The sequence below is a fragment of the Pinus tabuliformis genome, chromosome 1_1 (genome assembly GCF_031772625.1).
Source record: "Pinus tabuliformis cultivar Carrire ecotype Pingquan chromosome 1_1, CPIR1, whole genome shotgun sequence".
Classification (NCBI taxonomy): domain Eukaryota; kingdom Viridiplantae; phylum Streptophyta; class Pinopsida; order Pinales; family Pinaceae; genus Pinus; species Pinus tabuliformis.
The window spans coordinates 592,979,697-593,003,883 of NC_142297.1; the positions used below are offsets into that span (position 1 = coordinate 592,979,697).

A 24,187-nucleotide genomic window follows, 5' to 3' on the forward strand; every position below is an offset into this window, starting at 1 on the left:
AGGTACATTGGATACATGGCCCTTACTGGGAATTGTGTTGAGACCGAGCCATCTTCCTTTGAGGAAGCAGTGCAGCAACCGATTTGGGTTGATGCTATGGTGGAGAAGTATGACTCTGTAGTTCGTAATAGTGTTTGGGATGTGGTTCCGAGACCGGAGAACAAGTCAGTTGTGAGTTCTCGTTAGCTTTACAAGGTAAAGAAAGCTGCTGATGATGAGAGGATCATGTTGCTGCAATATAATTCCTTTATTGTTGAGAGGGAGTGTTGAAATGTCGCAACAAGAATATTCCAATTTAATTTGTCCTTGAATTAAATTTTGAATTAAAATTGAATTTAGTCTTAACATCTACTTGGAAATAATTAATTAAGTTATTCTGAATTAATTAGTTGGATAAATTCAAGTTAGAAGTCTTTTTGAAGTCATGCAAGAGTTATCCCTTAAATTAAGGAGATAAGTCTTTAATTAAGGAGATAAGATTGAGTTATATTTGAGTTGTAATTAGTTAACTCAGTCTACTGAGTTAAATCCAGTTAAATTAGTTCTAAACTGTTTGAGGAACTAATAGAGAGTTGATGCATGCAATGCACTCAACTAGTGTACTCCAGTTAACTGAATATTCCCTCATCAGAAACTCATGCATGTCTATTCTAAGAAAGACCCAGTTGAGATTAAAGTTAATGACAGTGTACTATCAGTTGCACGTGTCTTCTTATAAAGAAAACTCATGCATGCAGTCAAGGCATCATTCCTTGAGGATTGCACAGTTTTGACAGTGTGTGAGATTAGGTGATCATCCACTGGGTAGAAGAGGTTTTCCACTTGCTTGAAGGAGAATCATCCCACAGGAATTGCACAAGGAAATAGGAGCTTGGAGGGCAAAGAGGAAGGCTTGAGAGAAGCTAGGATTGCCTATGAGAATCTGTGAGGATTGTACTGAGAGCTGGCTAGCTGTGAGAGCTAAGGCTTTGTATAATCTCTATGTATTTCCACCTTGTATGATAATACAAATAGTGGGGTTTTTAGCTGAGGCTTTCCCCAAAGTATTTTCATGTGTATTGTGCGATTGATTCTTCTTCTTCTAGTTATATTGTTCAACTCGATCTTTAAGCTTCCGCAAATTGATAGTAGAAGTAGGTTATAATACTCTACTTTGATTTATATTGCATTATCGAGTTAACTTGCACCAGATTTTCTACAAGTACTGTAATGCGCCTTGGCTTCTCCAATGCACGGAGCTAGTTCATCTCTTTGGAGAAGTAGGTGGATGTGGTTGTAACATTCCACTGTTGGGGCTAGTAGGTTTACATGGATGTATTGTATGATTGGAACTCACTTCTTTATATAATAAGAGCCAGCATGTTTTCATGCCTACGTTTTTATTGTAGTTGGATTTTTCTGGTTGCTGGAGCAATGTATGTTGTTTAACTTATGTAGTTGTGTATGAATTTTTTCATATGCAATTATATGAATCTTGTTGCAGATGCAATGTTTGTTTAACCATCACTTTGGATTTCTGGCTGACTTTCTTTCCAGCTTGTGATGCATCTTTGCTCGTGTGTTCCCTTCCCATCCGAGTACTGTTACAGGTTTCCAAGGGGTTCACTCATCTCAGCCCACATGTGTTAGAACCTCCCATGCACCTTCCATTACTCACTGCAATGGTCACAACCTTGCTACCAATAGAGTTATCTTACTTGCTTCTGTGCGAAATCGTGGTCAAGGAATTTCTTTATGACCCACTGCTGGGACTCCTACACCAAATGGTCTGAGGTCTAATTGGGACTTCTTACCAGGGAGATCCCCTTGACATGTTGGTAGTTCCAGCACCGTCAACATTTTTGGCACTAGAAGGAGGGCCTGATGACAAGTTGTGCCCTCTCATCTAGTTTTGAAACTTTGCATACCTTTCATGGATTCTTGCACTCTTCTCCCTCCGCGATGTTTTTCGAATCGTGAAGATGTCTCCATCATGAGGGAGTTTTTCGATCTCTTGCCCACTTACACTTGTGATGGTGAAGGCGAAATGGCCCGGCCTGAGTACTTACATGAATTTCTTTCCATGCTTCATGAGGAAGATGGGTGTTCTGACAAATAGGCCAACTTGTTGCTTGCACACACACTTCACGAATCTCCACGTCGATGGCTGCTCAGCCTACCGGCTGATAGCATGCACTCACTTGAGCACTTTTGTGATCTTATTGAAGACATGTTCTATCATTTTGATCCATACCATCTTGACCAGAAACTGTTACAGCAATGGAAGGCTCCGCATGAATTGGTTATTGATTTTTGGCAGCGCTTCTGTGGCCTGCAATTTCAAGCTCCGAGGAGCTAGATGAAATTTTCATATCTTTGGGACTGGTTCGAGTATTGCCTTAAGAAATATGCCGATCCTAAAAATAATCTTGAGATCAAGCCTCACTCAACATTCTCCACTGATGGAGCTACACAATCTCATGTGGATGCGGTCACTGTCTCGATTGATTGTCCGCATTCCTCCCATTCAACATCTCCACCACTGTCGAGTGATGTTGAGGATTATGCTCACACACTTGATTAGATTTCACATCCTCCCAACATCACTTCACTCAACTTTCACACAGATTTGGTTGTGAGTCCTTCAAGTTCTCATATGGATTATGTTCTATGACCTTCGTCTTCTCACTCGGGTGTTCCTCCAGATGATGTTGTCTTGTGTCTGTCCATTCCGGACTCTTCACTTGTTGTGAATGAGGAACAACCCATTGACGAAGTTGGTGTTACACAACCAACATTTGTTGTCATTCATGAAGAGTATGAGTGGGAGCTTGAGCATCAACACTCGGCGAAGGATGACTCCCTTCCGTCTGAGCCCCCTCTGTTCTTTCCCAACATCTTTAGTGAACCTGCCATCCATGATTTCACATGTGTGTCTTCAGCCATGGATGCACCCATTGTTGATCACTCATAGGATGCACTAGATGATGGTCTATCATTCGACAACGGAGAGGATAAGTCATTTGTTAAAAATCCACTTGACCTTTCATTTGTCTTTTTTGGAAACACAGAGGATGAGTTTGTTCGCTTTTCATCTACCCCTCTGTTTGATTCATTTGATCATGAGGATGCTGATGAATTTATTGATTTTTTTGATCATGGCAGTTGTGATCCATTTGTTTCCATATTTGATCACAAACATGACCCTATCGTAGTTTATCTCTCAAATCCATCAGTTTATGATATCTGATGATGAAGTTGAAACACCCAAGACTGTTGAGGCACTTCAGCCCAAGCTGATGGTTATGTTCGGTCCTCACTCTCTTGGGGTTAGTCTCACTTTCGATCATGAAAATTTTCAATCACCCAAGGCTCCTCATCACTCATCTGTATGCATTGAAAATCCATCTCACACATAGATCATACTTCCTCCACTTGAACTGCACGATCCCATCGCTCATGCATTGGAGGAAGCTTACATTGCAAGCACTCGTTCGCGATGCAAGTTGTCTTTATTTCTTTTGTTTTCTTGCATGTCACAGTCAAGAGTGTTCTTATACTTCAAAGTTGCATGCAGTGTCACACAACATCATGATAATTCCATAGACTACTCGTCATCCACTTGTACTCGCTTATGTCCTGTGGGTACTTTGAAACATGAAGTGTGGTTGTCTTCATTGTTATATATTTCTTGCTTGCTAGTTCGAACAACTAGGTTGCTTACGAACCAAGCCTTCACCAACATGGGTCAACCAATGCACCGGTGGATGCATTGGAAATATCACTTCACGTGATCAGGCCCATGTACCGTTAGTGTAGGAGTAGGAGTAGTGTTTTTTGTTAGTCAGTTTGTTTGCATGCTTGTTTTCTTACTTTTTTTGTTTGTTTGTTTGTTTGCTTGCTTGTTTGCTTACTCATTTTTATTTCACTTTTGCTTCTGCTCTTGCTTTCCTTTGTTGTTTGTTAGTTCACTTGTTTCGTTCGTTGGTTAGTTTCACATGAAACCACATAGGACTCTTGAAACGAGTTGGGTGAAGTACAGGAGGGCTTGTACAACTATCACTACTTGGCTATCTGTCATCTTACCTCTGTATGAAGATCTTGTTTCTTTTAGTCCATGATACGTTGAAGGAAAATACATACTGTTCGAAGTGAACCTTGGTGAAAACACAATGCTTGCACGCTAACTAGTGTCACCTTCTCTAGTCGGTTTTTTTGGGTTAACACGTGTCAGCTTAGTCAAGTAGAGTAAGGTGAGGGGGAAAACCTTAACAGGCATGTTAGAGATACAATAAACTACTTCTCTACTAGAACATCCTCTTCTACTCTCTATAAGTTGGGATCCCTCTTCCACCTCTGAAATGAATAAGAGTTATGCACAGTTGAAAATGAAAAATGAAAGAAATGAAAAAAAGTCAAAAAATTCAAAATGAAAGATGAATAAGGCGAAAGAAGAGAAAGGCTTCCTACATAGGTATGTGATTCAAGTAACTCCGTCGGGGTAATGACCAAGCTCATTGGCAGCGAAGCCATGCTTGTGTTCCTATGTGACTCCACCGAGGTACTGTCTAGACCTACTCATAGTGGAGAAACACTAGAGATGAAACTAAGACTTTGACGACTATGCTGCTTGTGCACCTATATACCCCTCAACCCCAATTGAAACAATTGTGTTTCCTTAATTTTGAATGTGTGCCAATCGACCAAGGGCTTGGCAGATGCTACATCTTAGAATCAAGCTAGTGTGAAACTAAGATGAGCTAAGAACTGAACAATACTTCAAGAGGTGTTAGACTTGATTTTCATGAACAATGTCCATCGAGAGAGTTGGAGTTCTACCAATGTATCGCCAAGTTTTGTAGCAGCTACAACCACCCTCCAAAATTTTTCCTTAACCTCGTTTTGCAGCCTCCCTACCAACCTTTCACATCACCTTGTCTTGTTTCGTCAAGTACACAAGGTTCAGTGTTTTGCTTGCACAAAGACAACTTTTCGATCATAGCTTGATCCATTCCCCTCACAGGTTGTTCACCCAGACTTGGTCCAGTTGCAGGCTAAGAAGCTCCCTAAAGAAATTGTGCATTTCTAGAGGGCAACTAGCCTTCCCTCCAAAAATTGCACAATCCTTTCTAGCAACCTGTTGGGCTCCAGGATTGCATAATTCTACCAATCAACACTCCCAACAGGAATTGCGCAAATTTCCCTAGCAGGGCTGCTCAACCCAGAATTTGCGCAAATCTGGGCAGCAGTCAGTTGCTCTGCCCAGAAATTGTGCAAACCTCTTGGGCAGTCAGCCCATCTCCCAGCAAGAAATGCGCATTTTTCTCAAGCAGTTGAGCAGCTGCATGCATGAGCAGTCTGGTTGACCAGTTCCACCAGGGACCAAGGAAACTTGACTTGCATGCATGCATGAATTTCTTTTTCCTGGAATAGAAAAAGGCAACATGCAAAAGGCATCAAATGATTTAGGGAGATATTTTTAGCAGTCAGGGATACATGCAAAGTTGTTTTAGAAACTTCCCTCCAAATGTCGTTTTTTCCTAGATTTGTGGCATATGCGTCATGAGTCCAAACTTATTTATTCGATGCATCAGAGCTCATTCTTTCACATCGATCTTGGATCTCTAACATCCCACATCACATCCATGACTCTTTGACACATTTGGCTCGGCTATTCACAGGTAAGTGGCCTCAACTTGTCTTTTTCAGCATTTCTGTCGCTTTTTGTGTATTTTCTTGTGTGAGTGTTGATTGCTTGATTTCTTTGAATTCTTGTTGTCATTTACATGTATACTATCTTGTTCTAGCTCTATTTTAGTTTTCGTTGCTATCTCACTGATGTCGCATGCATGAAACTGTTTTTCACGAACGTTTGTTGATCCGGCGAATCGCTTCACCCACATGCATGTTGATCTGTTTTCTGAATCTTTCATTCATGTTTGCATGAACTGTCAATCACTTATGCTATCACTTAGTGTCGCCATGCATTCACTGTCTTATTTTCTTTCAATTTCCCATCGACAAGTCGGGCCAACCTTGGCTCAGTTTTTGCCTTCACTCAGAAAACATTGCGCAATCTGGGGAAGGAAGGCTCTGCCTTCCTTCCCGAAAATGCACATTTCTACCCAGCACTGTCCTCCAGGACTGTTTTGCACATTTTTTAGGGACAGTGACTGCTGGCCCAAAAAATTGTGCAATGCAGTCCCTCAGCCTGCAGTCACTCCCAACTGTAATTGTGCATTACGCAATCCCAGTAGCCAACAACCAGTATGGATTACTCATTTCACAGATCTAGCATCTATTCTTGCCTCCCATACTACCTTTTGTGCAATTCTGGTAGCAGTCACCCAGCCTCTAAGAAGAAATTGTGTAATCTTGCTCATCAGTTTCCCACGTATGTGCTGTGTCATTCCCCAAATTTTCTTTGTTTTTGTTGATAGATTTATTGCCATGCATGTTGCTTGTTTCTAGATCTTTCAGGTGTTCATCTATCTCAATGGCTTCCAAGAGAACAGGATCATAGGACATTGATGGAATTGTAGCTGGAGCAGCAGTTGAGCGAGTGTCCTCTAGTCTGTCGATATATGAAGATACAAAATTGTATCTAGACAAGGACATCAAACTGAAGTGGTAAGAGGTCAATGAAACATTTGCAGGCACTTTTGGGGAAGACCTCGAAGACTGTTAGGTGTACGTGAACATTCACAAATCTTTCTTGTACTGGATTGCATGAAAATACCCCACGTTCCCATGTACGAACATGATACATTGGATCGTCTCTCACACTGATCCCAAGATTATGACCCTGAGCAGTGCCAGTGGTACGAAGCTTGCGACCTCCTAGGCATGATATTATGATGAGATGTATTAGATGTCAAAGCACGTGACTATTATGAAGACTCCATTCAGCTTACCCAATAGCAGTGCTAACTCCAGAGACATTCTGAAGGACTGGGTAAAGGAGCCAGCTCGATTCAGGATGACACCCAACCAGATCTACAAGATGAAGATACTGAGGAAGGCGTACCAATACTTGGTCATATTTTCATGTCAAATATATGGTCAAGCAAGCATTGAAACCTTTCCACAGAGTTGGGTGATCGCACTAGACCAACTGGACAGAGAAGAAAAACGATGTAACTGGTCTGGCATACTGGCTCATCAGCTAAAGGAGCAAGTAACTAAGGCTCGATAGTCACCCGAAGGCATGCATACTGAATTCAAATTTAGAGGAGTAATCACACGACTGCCTAATCATTTAGTCACCCTAGTGTACAAGATGATATTCGAACAGGATCCACCCTGCATGTCAAAGGAAGAAATGGAGGCATTGATAGGCATTGCAGATTGGTATGCCTCACCGTCCGACACTTTCATCCGAATGTTCAGTGCGGAGAAGCCTCCGCATGTTCTACCAAATTTTTCCTTGGATGTACTTGTCATGAAGGAAGTAGCATATCACATCTTGGCAGGATTGACAGCTAGACTGCATCGAAAGAAGAAGGCACCTTGGCCCGCTCTTCCATTGCGGATTGGGTTATATGAGATTTGGAGTATCAAGCAAGCGGATGTCGAAGCAGAATAGATGAATAAGAACCTGTAATCCATATTTCACCATTGTCCTTAACTTTATCCAATCATGCCTCCAAAAGACAAAGGACTAGAAGAACCTATGAGTCCTCCGATCCACCCTCCCATTGATTTTCACCACATCCCTTTGGCGGACAGAGACCATAAAATTCATGAAACTCCCCATAAATTTGATCTTTTTGAGATGTATTGTTGGCTTGAGGACATGTTTTTTGATAAATCTGATGATATTCAACTATGGGAGTCCAATTTGCCCCACTATATCTTTCCCCGTACCCCCAACACCCCTGAATTCATTAGGAAGTGTCATGCTTGATATCTACCCAGCCAAAGAGCTTTTATTGCCCCCCGTGGAGAAATTTTGTTCACTATCACTCCTCAAGCTATAGACCAAATGATGCAAGCCCCTACAGTAGAGAATGCCACTCCTTTTTCCCATGAAGCACTGGTTGAATTGTATCAGAAGTTGGACTTTGCTAGAAGAGCCAAAACCCTTGAACTTTTCTTGACTGAAGATGCCCCATTACCCAAGAAAAATCCTCCCTATCCATCCTCCATTTTCCCTGAGAGAGCCAAGAAAATCATCACAATCATCTCCTACCTCCTTGGCTATTACTCAGATCAGTGGGTAGATGAGGAAATTATAGGATTTCTTTCCATTTTCTCTACAGATTCCAAGCCTTCCATCTTGTTTAACTTTAACCAATTTCTTGTAGATTCTATCCATGAGCAGTTTATCAAATTCCAGACTAAGGAAGTATTCAAATATGCTTTTGTGTTAGTTTATATGTTTTTATATTTTCAGGGAGACAACCTCAAGCTTGCCTTACAAAAGCTGGATGAAGAAGGAAATCAACAGCCAGTCATCTTCTAGACTATGCTCGTAATGAATGAACAAAAGGAATTTTCATACAAGCAGTTCATAAAGATGTTTGTACATCTAGCACACAATCTCTTAAGAAACAGGGCAGAGCCAAGGATCAGTGAAGAAATTAGGAAAGTTTTGCAGTTATCAGACCAAGTCCAGATAGGGGATTGATACCTTTATCAGAATTACATAGAGCTGAGGGTATTTGGGTGTGAGCTTGCCCCTTACAAGCTACCAAAATTCCTCCAAATGAGGATTTTTGCTCTAGAATACATCAGGAAAATGCTCAATATGGATGAGATCCACTTTGTAGCTACCAAGAAGAAATCCCAATTCAAAATCAAAACTCAAATAGGGCCTTTCATTTGCAAGAACAGGGTAGTAGGGGAAGAGGAAAATAAACTATTGAAAGAGATGCATTTTAGCCTCAATTTCACCTGGTCATATAATCCATTGGGGTTCATCTCCAAGTTGAGGGTAGAAAACAAGTCTACTGCTTATTTTCACACAACCAGACCAGAGATTGAAAAGTATAAAAACTAGTTAGAATGGATTGAGAACATCCTACAAGAGGCAAAGGAAAAGTTGGTGTCATCTTCAACAGTACAGACTCTTATCGCAAAGGAGAAAACAACAAAGAGGAGCAGGGAAGAAGTCACCTTCACTGACTAAGATTTCTAGTGAAGGCTTTAAAATCATGTACAAAAAGAAGGCCAAGCTGCATTCTAAACTAAGCCTACACAAGGATTCAGAGAAAGAGAACATTATCTCTACTAAAGAACCAATTGTTTCCTCATTAGTAGGTGATCAGACTACTCTTTCTCCCACTACCTCCACAACTTCACAAGATCAGAAACAGGTTATGCAGACTAGGACATCTACCACAAGGGAGACAGAAAATAGTATATTTGACATTTTCAAGGAGATTAAAGTGAGGAATGAGGCCTTGAAGATCAACACATACACTAAGTTCTGGAAGCATACTTCCAGTTCTCAAAGCAAGTTGCTGTCAACCTTTGATTCAAAGAAAGGTAAATGAAAATGGCATTCCTCCAAGCACTGATTCACCAACCCAATGTAGCATCACACTATAAGAAGACATCGTTTGAAGTTGATGTGAAAGGCATATGTCCCATTGACCAAATGGAGATGCATAAGTAGACTAGGTAGATGATTTCATCTACTCTCACTAACACTGCTATGATTTTGTCTAAATTGCAGGTTACATTGGCCAATGTTCAATCACAATTGAAGATGAATAAGGTCTCTGCACTTGCCAAAGACACAAGGATCAAAGCTTTGGAGGACTTGGTGATCAAAGTAGGTTATGATCCTACAAATATCGATGCTGCAAAAGAGCTCATGAGGAAAAAGAATACAAACATAGCAGCATTAAGGAAACAGTTGAAGTTACTAGCCACAGAAGATCCTTTGGCCAAGGACATTAAAGAAAAAGAGACACAAAAGGCAGATATGATGAAGCTCATCATGGAGAAAAGTGCAGAGTTGAAGCAAATGGAGACAAAGATGGAAAGATAATCAAATAAAAGGAGAAAGCTTCCAAAATGGTTGTTCTCCCTTTGGAAGCACTCCTTATCAAAGCAATTCCTATAGCTACATCTTCTACAACAAAAACAGGGGTTGTTGTAGATCAGTTGACAAATGCAGTGCAAAACATGTCTCTCCAAACTTAAGAAATCAAAATATTGCATGCTCAAGTCAATCTTCTTCAAGATCAAAAGACAAAGAATGAGACTTTCCATGCAGCAGAGCTACAGAGAGCTCAAAACCAGATAGAAATATGGAGGAAGTCAGCAACTGAGTCCTCCATTGGCCACACATTGGCCCAAGTCAAAAAAATTATATGGAACAACATCATTGAGCCAATGGATGAAATCTAGCCTTGTATCCAGATTATATTTGAGCAGAAAGAGTTGATGGAGAAATCCAAGCAGGCCATTTCCACTATCAACAATGAATTAGGAGAAATTCCTACCACGACCAACTGCATCATCACATTTATAAACACTAAAAACAAATATGAATTGGATGATCTAGGAGTAGATGAAAGAATAGAAATAACTTATAAGTAAATAAAGTTCTGACAAAGAAGAACTTGGTTGTGCAGTTGACAAAGAAATGTCACACTTTGGAGGTAGTAGTTAATAGGTTTTTCACCAGAATAGAAGCATTAAATAAGAAGGGCATGCCTTCTTTATTTGTAATCAATGACAAGCTGATGACTAGGGAAGATTATATGAAGAAGCTCAAAGGCATTGCAAAGGATACGACCAAGTCTTCCCACATCAAAGGTGCCATGATAGGGAGAGCTTTTTACGAAGCTATCAGTAATATGAGTTTCATCCAGCATGAGATAAAACACATTTTTGTAGTAAAACCCACATTCGCTCAGTATACCGAGGTAGATGAGATCTACCATAAAGTAACAAAAATTTCCATTCCAGATGAAGAGCAGTGGGATAAACTGTGTGAATTCCAGGATTAAAGAAAGGGCCAGCTTCACAAGCGCAACACGCAAATAGAGGCCACTCAACAACTATTCTCCACCAAAGCAATGCCTGATGTCCAGATCACTTTGCCAATTCACCTCTTTTGGTCGCATTATTTCATTTATGTTAGTCTGAAGTTAATAATAGAATGCCATGTCAACGAGGCATTAATAGTAATATTTTTTGCAAATTTTGTTTAAATACTTCATTTAGTCGAAGTATTAAGGGTCGGCCCTTGATCATTGTAACTCTTTTTATCAAAGCACTGTACTTTTCCATGCTACTGGAGCATCATTAATAAAAGGACTCTTCACAGGAGACTTGTGTTGCGATATACCAGTGATGTTTTTCTTACTGTAATTGTGTTTCCATTGTTATTCTCTGTCTGTTTATGATCTGAAATCTAATTTTAAAACAGGAGATGTGAAAAATAAGATATGTTATTGAGCACCTTATTTGGACCGCATTTACAATCTGTATGTTTTCTTCTAAAGTCTAATTGAGAAATTCTTAAATTCTTTTCAATCACTACTGAATCACCTCTTTTCTCCGTTCCATAATTCAATTTAAAGATCCAGTAAATGTAACTAGATTTCCCTGTGATTACTCCTTTGACTTTTTGATGCATCATCCAACTTAATTTGACTCCATAGCCCAATGGAAAGAAAGTAATTTGATCAGATAAACCAACCAACTAATCAAACAAATTCAAACAAACAACTAAGCATAATCATAACTAGCATAAAATCAACTTAAAAACCAAGCTAAATCATAAAGAGAGATCCCTCTCTGAAGCTAGCAGGGCTAGATCCCAGCTTCAAAAGTGGTTTTGATTTTTTCTAATGTATTTACTTCGACAACCTCAAAACTACTAAATGATAACACTTGGTGCCATAAATTATGTACTTTGTAGCCTCGACAGTAAACTATGCTCCAGGCTAAGCTCATATTTGAGCTTGAGCAACAAACTGAGGTGTAAATGACTTTGGGTGCATGCCTTTGCTAGCTTGGTAAAGATTAGCATGGGAAATTGAATTTATGGGAACACTCTCATTGTTTAGAGGAAATTTCCTCTAGTGATTGAATGTTGGTTACATCCGTAGATAATCAAAGTTTTTCAACTATTTAATGGGGTGAATACAAATATGAATTTGACATGGGAATGATACCCTGCATGGGATATTCTAGAGTGGGAATGATACCATATGTAACAATGTTATGGTTGACAATTTTGAGGGTTGGCACATGAGTTTGAGTGCTATAGGATTAACATCTAAGAGCAAAATAAAGGCCTTCATGTTGGTGTAATCAAGCTCAATTTTCCAAGAACCTCTAGCGCTCCCGATTCATTATCTTTATGTCATTGTTTAGCGATCTATGTTATCTATAACACCATATATGCACCATCTTCCATGATAATTAATATTTATCACACGAAAAAATGGAATTGATGGTGATGAGGGAGAGTCTTTGTAATCCACCACACAAGAACAAACTTGGTAGTGGAACATCATTGATAAATTCACATTCATGATGATAAAGTAAGGAAGGGAGTTGTTTCTCACTCCATTGTAGCGATGTAAACTTTTTGGAATGATATATGGCTCTTGTCACAAAGAAATGTTCTTTTTGGGTGCAATACAAAGTTCTGTATTGCTAAGAATGTAACATCTTGAGTGACACACAATTTTGTATTATGGAAATAGTGAGATGTTGAGCTTAAGATTCTCAAATTTTATGCTAACCAATCCTTACATTTATCAGTGATCACTAATGTGGGAAAAGAAACTTGATAGAAATTTAGAAGCTTGCAATTTCTTTTAAAGATCTAGTTCTTTGAAGGCCACTTATAGGTTGGATTTGTTAGCTGTAAATTTCCATAAATTGTTCTTGGATTAATGTAAGGTTATGATTTTAGGTTAAAACCATTTCTTAGTTTAGGTTAAAACCGTTTCTCTTGGAGTCTTAGTCACTCATATTATTTTGGTCTAGTGTTTTGTAGTTGCGTAGGAAATTTTTATTAATATATGCGAGTGTATGTACGTTTTACATTGCTAGGTTCTCCAACATTAGTTTTCACAAGCTCTCTAGCCTCAAACCATACTGGCACACTAGCCTAAATAAAACATATTTACATATGCATTTACAACTAGGATCAAACTAGGGGTATTATATGAAAACACCTTATCGAATAAGTTTTTTTCTTCATCCACTATTGTTGTCGACATGTTGTTAATTTTGTTTCCTAGGGTTATCAATAAAGTGGATGCATTTTCTAGACTTCTCCAAAGTTTTATATATCTTAACATTTGATTCCACTTGCATTCTCTAATTTTTTTATTATTATCTATTTTAACATCTGATCTCCACTTGCCTCCTCATATAATGTAAGTGATTTGACATATTTTATATGATGCATTAAAGTTGTAGTGATAAAAGTGACAAGTATATGCCAAAGACATCATTTTGTAGTGTGAGAAAAACACGAAATTTGCCACTTAGAAAATTCCACTCACTTAAAAAAGGGAATGGGATTAGAATGTTAGGTCATCATTGGTGATATATGTTGCAACATTTCCCACCATGTAATCATGATATGCTGACTAAGGGCTTCCTACTCGAGATTTACAAATTTTCGTTCTCTCTTATCTTTCCACCATTATTAAGATGGAGCATGCCATTTTCATAAGCATAGAGCATATTAGTGCCATTCTGTTGTCATTCATTTTAGAAATGAGCTTCACCACTATGACATCATCTTGAGCACAAAGAGAATTTGAGAAATTTGTCAATGTTTCCAAAGAGATGCGTATTTTCCATTCTCACATTTTTTAATCCATGTGATGTTTGCAGGTTACCAATTGTATCTATAGGCTTTCCAAATTCAATGATTACTCCAAAACTAGATACATTCCTCCACAATTGGACTGAATTTTACATAGGACAATAGTGTTAGGTTTCTCAAGATGACACATAAGGTTATGTTTATTTAGGTCAAGTTACAAATATTCTTGTGCTTAATTTTCAATTATTGTTTAACCCTTACTAAGACATATGGATTACTCTTTTGCGTGTGATTGAAAAAATTATCAAACATTTGATATGTTGTTGATATGGACAATGTTATAAGAGTAGCTCTAAGGCACGAATCTTTAATGCAAAAAAAATAAACTCAACTATAAAAACACAAGCTCTATTAATATTCAAGTAAGATATATTGGTTTGGGGTTTTCTCTAGGTTGTAAATGGAAGCGAAGAACTAGGGATGATGGGTTATTGCATGGATGAAGATATGTCACTTGTGGTGCAGCCACTGAGCCCAACTCCTCATGCTACTTTCTTTTACTCTCTTCTATGTTCCTTAGTAACTAAGGTCATGGGCATTAAAGGATTGTGGAAACTTATGTGAGATTTGCATTGTAACTAATACTTTTTATATTACACATTTTATTCCTTGTGTAGAGTGGTCGGATTTGTAGGACATTGAAGGGAATAAGTAAGTGCACAAATATTTTGATGCACTGTGGGAGGAGATTATCAATGAAAAAATTGAGAGGAAGAAGGAAAATTAGTTGGGAAAGTGAGGATGTTTATGTAGACATGATGCTTGACATCTCTTAGAGTGCCAATGCCATATTCATAAAATTAAGCACCAGGGAGAACATCAATGCCCATGTTTTGGACATCTTGATTGGTAGAATTAATATTTAAATAATTAATTTGGATATGTAAACATTGGAGACATTCAAAAATCTATTGCGATAAAAAGATAATGCAGAAAAATTTAGTGGATGATTGGAAAACATGACCCAAATTCATGTGATTTCCCAAGTCTTAAGTACCTACAATGGATAGCTAAAAAAACATTGAAATTGCATTTTTTTTTTTTTTTCACTGTTGCTTTGCTATTTAAATGGATATTTGCACTATGGTAGAATGCAATATTCATGAGTTTGATGTTTGTGGCAATGATATTCCAATTGATAGCCATTATAAGATTATATAGGAGAATAGCTAGTTATTAGGGACCTTGGCAAAAGATTGATACATGGATGAATCACAAAATGTACATGTAAATTAGAAGACGAGTAGCAAAACATCGATTTCTTTGCAGGAGATGACAAGTTGGTGGATGGACATGTAGAGGGGATTAATGGAATACATAAATGAACATTTAATAGAAGGTATTTGATGATACACAAGGAAGAAGGATAGAGATGAAACCCATTATTTTCCTTCTAAGACATGAACCTGTTAAATGCATCTTAAATAAACATCTAATTCAAAACAATCATAGTAGATTTTTATTTGAACTGTAACTTGTATTTCCGATGGAGTTTTGAAGCAAATCAATGGTCTTGATCAATGAATTAAACAAGATCTAAGCTATGTGCAAAGTTATGCTCTTCATTATTTCTATTAAAATGTGTCCTTCATTTATTGCAATTCATTATATATAACATTGCAACTTAAACATTGGACATTTTTGCACTTTTCCGGGCAATTATTTTGATTAGTTTTGGCAGAAATTTAATACGGGCATTTTAGAATCTTACGTTTAGTGTTGTAATCTGTAGAAATAGAGTGCCTTTTCATGGTGTTAAATCCATTTACATATTTAAAAATGCATTATGAACAATTTAAATTCAACAAATTTTAATAAGAAATCAAAAACATCTTTGAAAACATTTATAAACATAAAAACTATAACGAAAATAAATTCACTTTTAATAAATATATTTCTAAAAATAATATAAAAATATAATTAAATAAACATAAAACTTATAACGAAAATAAATTTACTTTTGAAAAACATATTCTTAAAAAAATATATAAATATAATTAAATAAAAAAGAAAAATAAAAAATTGTTCACGCGCCTTAGATAGTTGAATTTAGGCTTCTGTGATTTATATGAAGGTTTTTTTAGAAGATTTTTCGACATAAATCACATGATAGAGATGTCCTACCAGACTTAAAAATAAATAAATAAATAAAAAATATCTATAACCATGTGATAGTGTCCAATCACTTGCAAAGGACGTACAAATGGAAGGTTGCAAGAACCACAACCATCATTTTAAGAGAGCACCTAAATTTAAAAATATCGTCTCCAATAAAATCATGTCGAATATTTGTAAAAACTAAAGGATGAATCGTAAACTAAAATAAGAAGAGAAACGAATGGTCTATTCAAATGGACGGCTCCACTACCAAATTGCATAAAGAATTGGATCCCAACTAAAGGAATCTTATCCGTGTGGTAAAACAGATTTGCGCAGGAAAATCAACTCAGTTACAAAAAGATCTTCCTCTCACAAAGGGATTCTCCAAGAACGCTTCAGTTCCACAAAAAAAATTTACTCAGTCTCTCCAGAAAATTTCTCTGTCTTTGCTGTGTGTAAAAATCTCATTCACGCTGCTGCATATTCCATGTAAAAAAAAACCCTGTCTCTGCTGAAAAATCAACACACTGCTGTGTAAAAATTACATATGCGCTGCTGCGTTTTTCATTTCATATTCGTTCTCTCAACAAAGCCATTAAATTCACGCTGCTGCGCATATTACATTTCACATTGGACGGACAACAAAAATTACATTCACTGCACTGTTGTGCGTGAAACATTTCATTTCCCTGAACAACAAAAAGCATTCCCCCACACGCTGCTGTGCATTTCTACTTTTCATATGCAACAAAAAAAAAAATAACAATACGCTTTTACCTATACAATAACAAAACTACACCTGTGAACAATGAAATAAAAACTTTACCTACGTTCAACAACCACAATAAATTTTTCATTTAATGCTTTACTGGCAAACCGGTGGTCAAACAAAAATTTTACTTTCGCGTCATATCATTTGCTGCAGGATTGTACACAAACTTTGGTTTCAATCGATGGACATCAATCTTGATTTCAATCGGACGGTTGTCAAACCATATCGCAAGCCCTTTTCTGCTGAACTTTACGTTTCGAGAAAAAACCTGTTTTGAAAAACTGTTATGGCACGTGTGAATCGATGATTGTTATCGCTGCCCTCCAGAAAATACCACTGCTCAGTGAAAAGCGGTGCGGGAAAAGTCTGGCTAGTTTTCTGGAATGTACGCGGTCCCTGTTCAATTGTCGCTGCAGTTGAAATTACTTTTTCAACACTCCCCTTTAATTTCAACTGCTGGGTTATCAGTCATAACCAGACATCCCTCAAAAATTCAAAGCTTTTCTGTCTATTCATATCAACTTTCCTTTCATTGCTCTCACTGCTGTGCTTAGGCACTCCAATCAATCCCGAGCCACAAAACTGTGCCTGGTTACTGTTCTGGAGAATAAGAGCACTTTCTTTGCACCTGGCTATATCCATTGGGATATGATCTGCACTTGTGCTTTCTGGGAAAATCAGTGGGTCATTTGCTCTCAGTTCCTTAGATGTTCCTTCGGATGCCATAGTAGCTGCAAACGTATTCTGGTCATCATGTAATATCCTCTTTCTCTCTGCCTCAGACAAGATTTCCAACCTTTGCATCTTCAAGCTATCCTGCAACCTTTTCTTCTCTGCTCTTATGATAGATTTAATTCCATATCTCTCCCCTATAAGAAGATCCATAAGATAGAGTTCTACCAGGGTCTTCATCAAATCTTCAATCTCTTCCTCTGTCATATTGACAAGGGTGTTGGCAGTGAAGCCCGTCTCGGCCATGTTGGCAAGATTTACGTATCGAACTCCATACTCTTTAAACAGATCTTCAAGGAACTTCAATTCCTTTCTCCCTGATGGGTTCTATCCATTTCCTATCCTTAATTGCATCTTCGAAATGAACAGGGTCATCAACATGACAATATAAAGCAAACAAAGAGTTCATACCTTCATTTGCTGCCTCTTGTTCATAAATGTCACTTAAATTTATGAACTTCTTACCTCATTCATTTGGTGCACAAGTGCTTGAGGAAGCACTTGAATTTCCTCCTTGTGGTGTGCTTGGAGAAACACTTTCGTTTCTCCTCAAGGGTGTCTTTTGTTGCCCTTGTGTTGGTGATGCTGTTTGGGGATGTATTTCAGCCATCTCTTCATCATCTTCATCATGAGACATAGAGTTTTTAAAATTCATTTTTTTCTCTATGCTTCCATCCCAAGCTTCCTCCTCAATGAACTGAACATCTCTACTCACAATAAGCTTCTTGGTGGATGGGTTATACAACATGTAAGCTTTGGATTCCTCACTGTATCCAATAAAAATACATTTCTCCCCTTTGCTGTCCAACTTCTTCCTTAGCTGATCTAGAATGTGTGCATAAGCCACACATCCAAAAACTTTCATGTGGGTGACTCCTTCCTTTGTCCCACTCCATGCTTCTTCCGGCACTCTGTTCATGACTGCTTTTGTAGGGCATCTATTCAAAATGTACGCTGCACAATGTACAGCTTCAGCCCAATAATCATTTGGCAAATGCTTTGCCTTTAGCATGCTCCTCGCCATATCCATGATTTTCCTATTCTTCCTTTCGGCAACTCCATTTTGTTGTGGAGTGTACTTAGTGGTAAACTGTTTATGAATTCCATTTTTTCTACAAAAATGTAGAAATTCCTTGGAGATATACTCACCTCCTCTATCAGTTCTTAAAACTTTGATATGCAGCCCGCTTTGGTTTTCTACAAGTGCTTTGAAATTGCAAAACCTTTCAAACACTTCACTTTTGTTCTTCAGGAAATAAACCCAAGTTTTTCTAGTAAAATCATCACTGAATGTTAGTATATAGTGGCTACCTACAAGTGATGGAGTTTGCATCAGTCCACATAAATCTGAGTGGACAATCTCTTAGGGTGCTTTTGCCCTTATGCTTTTCCCAGATGGAAAACTTTTTCTGTGTTGTTTCCCCAAGATACAACCTTCACAAAGGCTATTTGGTTTCTCTATCAATGGTAATCCTCTTACCATTCCTTTTCTATTAAACAAGTTAAGACCTCCAAAGTTGAGATGTCCAAATCTCAAGTGCCACAACCAATTTTCATCATTTGGTTCGCTTTGGAAAGTATCTTGTGTCACTGCTGCTATTTGTTCTCCATTTTTTAAATCTGCTTTCATTATGAGAGGGAACATCCTGTTCTTTGTCATCTTCACTTCAACATACATTGTTTGCTGGGTGCTTTATCCATGATGGTGCATACATCATCCACAAAGAAAACATTGTACCCCTTTTGAACAAGTTGTCCAATACTTAAGAGGTTACATTTCATTTCAGGAACATAATAAACATCTGCTATGGTTTTCTTTTCACCTTTCTTTGTTAAAACATTTACTTCTCCTTTTCCCATAACAAAAACTTTATTATCGGTCCCTAGTCTGACTTGTGACTTCACATTCTGATCTAACATAGAAAACATGGCTATGTTTCCTGTCATATGGTTACTGCAACCAGAGTCTAGAAACCATACATCTTCACTCTTTTCTTCAGCCATATTACAAGCTAAAAACAAATTATTTTGGCTGATATTTTCTCTAGTGAAATTTGCACTAGTTCTATTACTCATATCATGTTGTTTCTTCCTACATTCATTTGCATAATGCCCATATTTTTTACAATAGTGACATTGGACATTGGATTTATCATACCTTTGTCCTTGAGCATGATGTTGTCCACTTTGTTGGCTGCTACCTTGGCCTTGGTTCTGATTTGGATTGCTGCCTCTTCCTTGAGCATTTGCTGGACTGTTTCTTCCACCTCTGTTTTGGCTTCTACCTCTTCCTCTCTTGTTTCCTCTGCCTTGACCTCTTCCTCTTCCAAAAAACATCTGGGTCTTAAAGGCATGTTCTAGAGATGAGTTTTCATTTCTACTCAATCTCTGTTCATGTGTTATCAGTGATGCATGTAGTTCATCAACTGAAAATTTTGTGAGATCCTTTGTCTCTTCTATGGTGGTGACAATCACATCAAACCTTGAGGGTAGGATCCTCAATAGTTTCTCCACAATCCTCCTTTCTTCAAGAAAACCGCCATGAGACCTTATCTGTGTGCCCAGACCAATCACATCTGTGAAGAATGAGTCAATATTATCTAACTCCTTCATGCAAAGATTCTCAAAATCTCTCCTCAGCAACTGTAATTTAGCTGTCTTCACTTTCTCCATGCCTTGATAGGCTATCTTGAGAGTTTCCCATGCTTCTTTGGATCTCTTGGCTGCTGCTATCCTTGGAAACACACTCTCATCCACTGCTTGATACAAAAAGTAGAGGGCTTTAGAATCCTTCTTCTTATTGCTCTTCAATAGATCTTTCTCTGCCTGAGTTAAGTTATTAAACTCATTTTCATCTGCTGGTTCTTCAAATCCATCCTCAACAAATTCCCATAAGTCTTGGGAAGCAAGCAAAGCTTTCATAGTTATTGCCCAATAGTCATAGTTTTTTCCATTAAATTGTGGGAGCTGAGTATTAAAGATACCTATGCTAGTGCTGGCTCCAGCCATACTTGCACTCTTAACTATGCTTCAAAATACTTGACTGTGAATTTAAAATCACTGACTGTCTTCAACAGTAACACAAAAACTAGCTTGAGAAATACCTTGGATTTTTTTCACTGAGTCTTCACTCTGCTGGAGAAGCTGCTGCAGCAAGAAATCCTTCCTTCAGCTTCTTTGACACCTTCAAAGAGCTTGGACAAGCTCTGATACCATGTTGGGAATTTTTGGTAATTCCAAACAACAATGAACAGAAAAAAATGCTCTGTTTTTAACACAGGATCTTAGCACAAGGAAGCAAAAATTGTTTTCTGAAGAACAGAGTTTTACACACACACAAAACAAACTTTGTATTCATTAATAAAACAACTGTTGTTACAAAAAGATCTTCCTCTCACAGAGGGATTCTCCAAGAACCCTTCAGTCCCACAAAAAAAATTTACTCTGTCTCTCCAGAAAATTTCTCTATTTTTGTTGTGTGTAAAATCTCATTCACGCTGTTGCATATTCCATGTAAAAAAAACTTTGTCTCTGCTGAAAAATCAATAAACTGTTGTGTAAAAATTAATATACGCTACTGCGTTTTTCACTTCATATTCGTTCTCTCAACAAAGCCATTACATTCGCGCTGTTGCGCATATTACATTTCACATTGGACAAACAACAAAAATTACATTCACTGCACTGCTGTGCATAAAAAATTTCATTTCACTGAACAACAAAAAGCTTTCCCCCACACGCTACTGCGCATTTCTACTTTTCGTATGCAACAACAAAAAAAAAATAACAATACGCTTTTACCTATACAATAACAAAACTACACCCGTGAACAATGAAATAAAAACTTTACCTACCTTCTACGACCACAATAAATTTTTCATTTAATTCTTTACTGGCAAACCAGCGGTCAAACAAAAATTTTACTTCACGTCATGTCATTTGTTGCAGGCCTGTACACAAACTTTGGTTTCAATCAACGGACATCAATCTTGATTTCAATTGGACGGTTGTCGAACCATATCGCAAGCCCTTTTATGCTGAACTTTACGTTCCGGGAAAAAACCTGTTTTGAAAAACTGTTGTGGCACGTAACAATCGATGATTTTTATTGCTGCCCTGCGGAGAATACCATTGCTCGGTGAAAAGCGGTGCGGGAAAAGTCTGGCTGGTTTTTTGGAATGTACGTGGTCCCTGTTCAACTGTTGCTGCAGTTGAAAATACTATTTCAACAGTTTTGAGCTGAAGGACAAGTAATTAGACTCTCCAAATTACAGTTGATCTTGCTTCTTATTTGATGTCAGATCCACATATTTACCTTCCCTGCAGAGTAGCCTTCTTAAGGTGTTGATTCAATGGAATGCACAAATAAACAACGTTGATGAAGGTATAGAGAGGCTCAAAACAGTTTCTCAACGAGCTCTTATCATTTTAGATGATATTGATCATATGGATCAAATGGATGCTTTATGTGCACCGGTTAAAGATATTATTGATGTAGGTAGCTTAATTTTAATTACATCTCGCAATAAGGATGTGCTTATAAGCGTAGGTATTGGTGAGTCATCCATTCATACACTGAAAGGCATCAATCCTGAGCACTCGCAAGAACTCTTTTGTTGGCATGCCTTCGGTCAACCCCGTCCTGTTATAGGATTTGAAGAAGTGGTTAAGAAGTTTTTGCATGTCTACAATGGTTTGCCACTATTGCTTAAAGTGCTTGGGGCGCTTCTTCGTGGAAAAGATGATTTGAGGCATTGGAGTGCACAATTGCGGAAAACCTCCAAAGTGCTTCCTGACGATATACGAAGCAGACTTGGAATTAGCTACGATGCTCCCGATGAGGAGGAGAAGCAGATATTCTTAGAAGTAGCCTGTTTCTTTATAGGAGAAGACAGGGATACCGCTATAAGAGTATGGGATGGCTCCGACTGGGAAGGGTCGCTCGGTCTTTGGAAGCTGGAAAACAGATGCCTGGTTGAGGTGGACAGTATGAACCGTCTAAGAATGCACGACCACCTGCGAGACCTCGGCAGAGATATCACCGAGAATCCAGAATATCCACGTCGTCTTTGGCATTTCACAGAGAATCTTCTTCATAATATGTCTGGCCAATCATTTGTAAGTATTCTTGATGGACTTTCGAAATAGCCTTGTGCCATCAAAGTTGTCTGTCAAGTTCTGAAATCTTATAACTTCCCAATATTTTCAATCGTGTTTCTAACAGCTATGGGTGAACAATTCAGGTGCATGGAATTAGCATGGTTCATGGAAATGGCCCTGAACAATCTTTTGAAAACCTTGCCGGCAGATGCAACCTAAGCAGGTTGCAGCTGCTTAGGGCTGAAAGTCATTTTGTTGAACAAGTATTGAGAAGTGAACAATCACCACCACTATTATATTTCCGTTGGGAGCATTGTCCTAAGTCCTCTTTACCTCCCTAGATTCCATTAAAGAATTTAAGAGTGTTACATATAGAAGGGCGACAACTGAAAAGACTCTGGCGACATGAATCTCACGTATAGTGTTGTTTTTCGTGTTTTTTAAACAGATCTATTTACTTTTTTTTTCATATTGTAAAAATTTTTGAACTGAGTTTTTGTTATCGTATGCCACATTGAAAAAAAGTTGTAGAAGTTCAAACTCGCTTTAATAATGCATGTGAACATTGCAGGCACCTCTGCAATTGAGGGAATTGCATATTGATGCTCCCCTTTCGAAAGTTCCAGAGTCCATTGACAAGCTCAAGCGCCTCAAAAAAGTTGCTCTGCACACTAGATATCTTGAAACTTTTTCAAATGAATTTTGGAACTTATCAGGACCCCAAATTCTTCACTTGGGGTGCTCCAAGCTGCAAACCCTACCAGAATCATTTGGGAACCTGACTGGCCTCCAAAGTCTTGACATGGGCGGGTGCTTCAATCTACATACGCTCCCAGACTCGGTCGGCAACCTGACCGGCCTCCAAAGTCTTCGTATGTTCATGTGCTGCAATCTGCAGACCCTCCCAAACTCGGTCGAGAACCTGACGGGCCTCCAAAGTCTTTGCTTGGTCGGGTCCTCCAATCTGCAGACACTCCCACACTGTTGAAATGTTAATTTAAACTGCAGCGTTCTGTTTTGAAAAACTGTCAGGATTCCCCGCTCTGCCATTCACTGGACAGTGGTTTTTCTCGAGGGGCAGCGATCACAATCATCGGCTGCCACATGCACAGAGCAACTTTTCCAAAACCACCTTTCCCCGGCAGGTAAAGTTCGAAAAGATGGGACCTCCGGGGGATTACAATCAACCGTTCGATTGAATCAACGGCTGTGTACAGGCCTGCACCATATGGACATAACGTGAAGTAAAAGTTTCATTTTGACCGCCGTTTTTATGAGTAAAGCAATAAATGTAATTTACTATGGTTCATAGAATGTTGGTAAAAGTCTTTAATTTTATTATTTTTTTTAAAAACTCACGGGAGTATAGCATAGAAGTATGTATTGTTATGTTTTTGTTTTTTAGTTGTTGATGTATATGCAATGTAAAGGGAAGCACGCAGCACGCGGCAGTGCGAATGAAAAAGGGGTTTTTACACAGCCGTGTAAATTTGTAAGCAAACACAGCAAGTTTTTTTTTAAGCTAAGACAGAGAATGAAATGCATAGTAGTGCAGTCACAGGAGTGTTTTCAACAGTGTTAATTTTTGAAGAAACAGAGTATTGTTCTTTGTTGCAGAGACAAAGTAATTTTATTTTTTTTGTTTTGGAACTGCATCTGAAGCAGTCTCTGGTTGTAATCCCTCTGGAAGA

The 24,187-nt window shown here is 38.3% G+C and overlaps 1 protein-coding gene and 1 pseudogene across 1 annotated transcript; one reads left to right on the top strand and one right to left on the bottom strand.

Annotated features, from left to right (window-relative positions):
* Positions 1–17,132: 17,132 nt before the first annotated feature.
* On the bottom strand, positions 17,133–17,870 carry LOC149214654 (floricaula/leafy-like protein FL1 pseudogene; annotated as a pseudogene).
* A 3,624-nt stretch (positions 17,871–21,494) lies between these two features.
* On the top strand, positions 21,495–22,544 carry LOC149214655 (disease resistance protein RUN1-like). The gene is made up of 2 exons (XM_089389462.1): positions 21,495–21,576; positions 21,781–22,544. Exons 1-2 carry the CDS (start codon positions 21,495–21,497, stop codon positions 22,542–22,544), a joined length of 846 nt encoding a protein of 281 aa, XP_089245588.1.
* Positions 22,545–24,187: the final 1,643 nt, after the last annotated feature.

Coding starts and splice junctions, on each gene's coding strand:
- LOC149214655 (XM_089389462.1), top strand. CDS start 21,495: ATGATTTTTATTGCTGCCCTGCGGAGAATACCATTGCTCGGTGAAAAG. Junction 21,577..21,780: donor TCTGGCTGGTTTTTTGGAAT/GTACGTGGTCCC, acceptor ACGTTGATGAAG/GTATAGAGAGGCTCAAAACA.